The sequence below is a fragment of the Musca domestica genome, unplaced genomic scaffold (assembly GCF_030504385.1).
Source record: "Musca domestica strain aabys unplaced genomic scaffold, Musca_domestica.polishedcontigs.V.1.1 21, whole genome shotgun sequence".
NCBI lineage: Eukaryota > Metazoa > Arthropoda > Insecta > Diptera > Muscidae > Musca > Musca domestica.
In genome coordinates this window covers 8,861,149-8,864,335 of record NW_026712258.1, presented here as the reverse complement: position 1 = coordinate 8,864,335, position 3,187 = coordinate 8,861,149, and the positions used below count along the sequence as shown (strand labels likewise).

At 37.1% G+C, this 3,187-nt stretch overlaps 1 protein-coding gene across 1 annotated transcript; it reads left to right on the top strand.

Annotated features, from left to right (window-relative positions):
• Positions 1–769: 769 nt before the first annotated feature.
• LOC101898559 (callisulfakinin) lies at positions 770–1,408 on the top strand. Its single transcript, XM_005188314.4, has one exon. It carries the CDS (start codon positions 824–826, stop codon positions 1,232–1,234), a length of 411 nt encoding a protein of 136 aa, XP_005188371.2. The 5' UTR covers positions 770–823; the 3' UTR covers positions 1,235–1,408.
• The last annotated feature ends 1,779 nt before the right edge of the window (positions 1,409–3,187 follow it).

Below are 3,187 nucleotides of genomic sequence, written 5' to 3'. Positions count from 1 at the left end.
GCTGCAAGAAAGTAGCTGGCACATTCGCATCCCATCTATTATATCAGACACTATTCTTTGATTATCCAATGGCTTAAGACTTCAGTTCGACTTTCAAAATTCAACTAAAGTCACAACACAAGTAGGCTTTGGTATGTAGCACGCATTGGCACACACACAAGTACGTGGACGTTGCCGATGCTGTTGCCATTAACCCAAAAACACAAAACAGGAATCAACGTTGCTGGAAACCACTTCAGAGTAAAGTTCATATGCGTTCAATTACTTATCCGCTGGCAAACGTGAGCGAGTGAGTCGGCAATATGCCGCTGAAAATTGGGGGCATGAGCCATTTGTCTGTGAAAATGTGGGACATTCGAATATATATGGTGACTTTTCCCTGTCTGCAAGATGTTGCAAGGATACGCAAACGTATACTTTCATTGCCACGTTTAGCGTGAGTGTTGGGAATAATGGGCGAACATTGTTTCTGTTCGCTTCAGATTTAAGTTTTACGTTCTGCCTTCAAACAAAAGTCAAGAACATATTTTGCAATTATGGCGAGGTGTTGATGGATTTTGACATAAATCACCTGTCAATTATAAAAATGGCAGCATCACCGCCACCTCGGAAAATCCATTTGTTATTAGCTATTACCGATGGTAGTAAATGTAATTCAATTATCCTTGCTGTGAGTTTTCAGTTATCTCAAGCAGGAGAAAACTTGACAAGAATAGCTAAATAGTTGAGGTAAGTCATGCAGAGGACTATAAAAACTCCAGGATGCAACAGGATTTCATAGCATTCCTTGTTCTGCATTCGAATCGACGACAACGAGAACACAATGTACCAAAAACGACAGACATTCCAAGCAATGGTATTCTTCATCTTTGCTATCTTTTGCATCTTTTGGATACCAGCAACATGGGCTAGGAGCATGGAGACTTCTAAAAACGAAATACATGACGGAGGCTTTGTGAAAAACGCCAATCAGCAACTGAATATGCCCGGCCCTTCCGGTTATTATGCTGCCAAACGCAATTTGCGGACATTGTTGATGGGCCCCAAAGACTATCAGGCGAAAACACATGGAAAGGTTGCTCCAAATATGGATCTGGTCGATTTGCTGTTGGAATACGAGGATGATGATCGCAACAAAAGATTCGATGACTACGGTCATATGAGGTTCGGCAAGCGCGGTGGCGAGGAACAATTTGACGACTATGGTCACATGCGGTTCGGACGAAGCGTCTAAGCGGATTTTCTACCACGACATACCAAACCAAATCTGAACGTGTTTATATAATGGGGTCTTTAGAATACAACTGAAGAATCAATTTGTGATTCAAAATTAAAAATTAATTTAAAATGCTTTTAGTTTTGAGAAAATTGTAAATAAATTCAAATATTTCAGTGTACAACATGCAAATTGTGTTTTGTATATTTTTTTCATATTTCCATTTGGGTAAGAGCAACAAGAGCACTTTTAGAACTTTAAAACAACAAAAGGTTTAGAAGCTGTATAGGCTGAATTACCCATTAAATGGTAATTTAAATATACTGTCTTATGATTTAGCAGTGGGTAAAGATAATGGGTTAGCCCTTAAAAAATAACTTACTTTTCACATTACCAAATAATAAGTAAAGTCGACTACAAAACCGATCGTTGTAAGTTCGATAATAGGTGTAGGCAATCGAAAATTGTCAGTCGGTTCTGCAGTCCATGTCCGTCTACATAAATATTTTTTGACTTGCGAAGGAGTGGGCCAATATTTTCCATTTCCAAATTTGGACTTAAATGATATAATTTGGTAATTTTTTGAAAATGCTGAAATTTGCGTTATATACCAGTATAGTGGGCTGAAGTATTCCAATTCATCTAATGCCGATAAAAATATAGGAATGTAAAAAAATTAAAAAAAGCGAACTCTTATTTCCAATTTTACTCGAATAATGCCCTGAAACGTATTTGGCTCAAAGAGATCTGAAACCGTTGTTTCTTTGGGGCATGTTTTGAACGTATCAAATGATATATACCCTCGTGGCCATATGGTTGAGGGTATAAAAATGTATAAATCTTATAAAGCGTAGAGAGTATCAGATTTCGGTGAAACTTTAAATCAGACATAGGTCTGGTATGAAAATGAACGAGATCTTGCCAATCCTTCTTGTACCTTTCCCATAAAAGGACAGTGCGGAATTCCTCCCGAAGGGAGATAACAAACTTTTGCACATCGTAGTATTATAATTACTTAAGTCTGGTCGTATACTACCCCTTACACAAAGGATCAAAGACTTTCAATTTTAATATTTCTAATGTGAAAATGGGATATATCAATCTACACCTTGTATCAGTCTACTCGATAAACATTTTTTACGTAATAAAAAGTTTTACTCGAAGCTTTTATACCCTCCACCATACATAGTATGGAGGGTATATTAAGTTCGTCATTCCGTTTGTAACTCATCGAAATAATAATTTTAGACCCAACAACGTATATATGTTCTTGATCAGATACTATGTCGATGATACTATGACGATTTAGCCCTGTCCGTATTGTAATCACGCTACAGTCAAAACGAATTAAAATAGGAAGCTAAAATTTTGCACAGATCTGTATTTTGTGTGTAGACAGGTCAAGTTCGAAGATATCGTATAGCCCCCATACAACGAAACCCCCGACATTCGTAATTTTTATGATTTTAGTCACATTTTTCAATGGAATTGTCTGAAAATCCGTACAAGGAGCTCTTTGTGAGTACTTTATCGCCTGTAAGTGAATTATCTATATAGGTCTACGACATCGTATAGCCCCCATATATCGCTACTTCCGATATTCGGTATTTTTATGATTTTAGCCACATTTTTCAATGGAATTGTCTGAAAATCCGCACAAGGAGTTCTTTGTGAGTACTTTATCGCCTATAGAGAATTATCTACATAGGTCTACGACGTCGTATACCCCCATATATCGCCACTTCCGATATTCGGTATCTTTAAGATTTTAACAGAATTTTTAATGGATTTTGTTATACCCTCCACCGTTTGTAACACCTCGAAATATACATTTTAGATCCCACAAAGTATATATATTCTTGATCAGCATAATATTCTATGTCGATTTATCACTGTCCGTCCGTCTGTTCGTCTGTGGACACCACTCTAGCCTTCGAACGAAATGAAGAAGGTTGATAAAATTTTATTTAA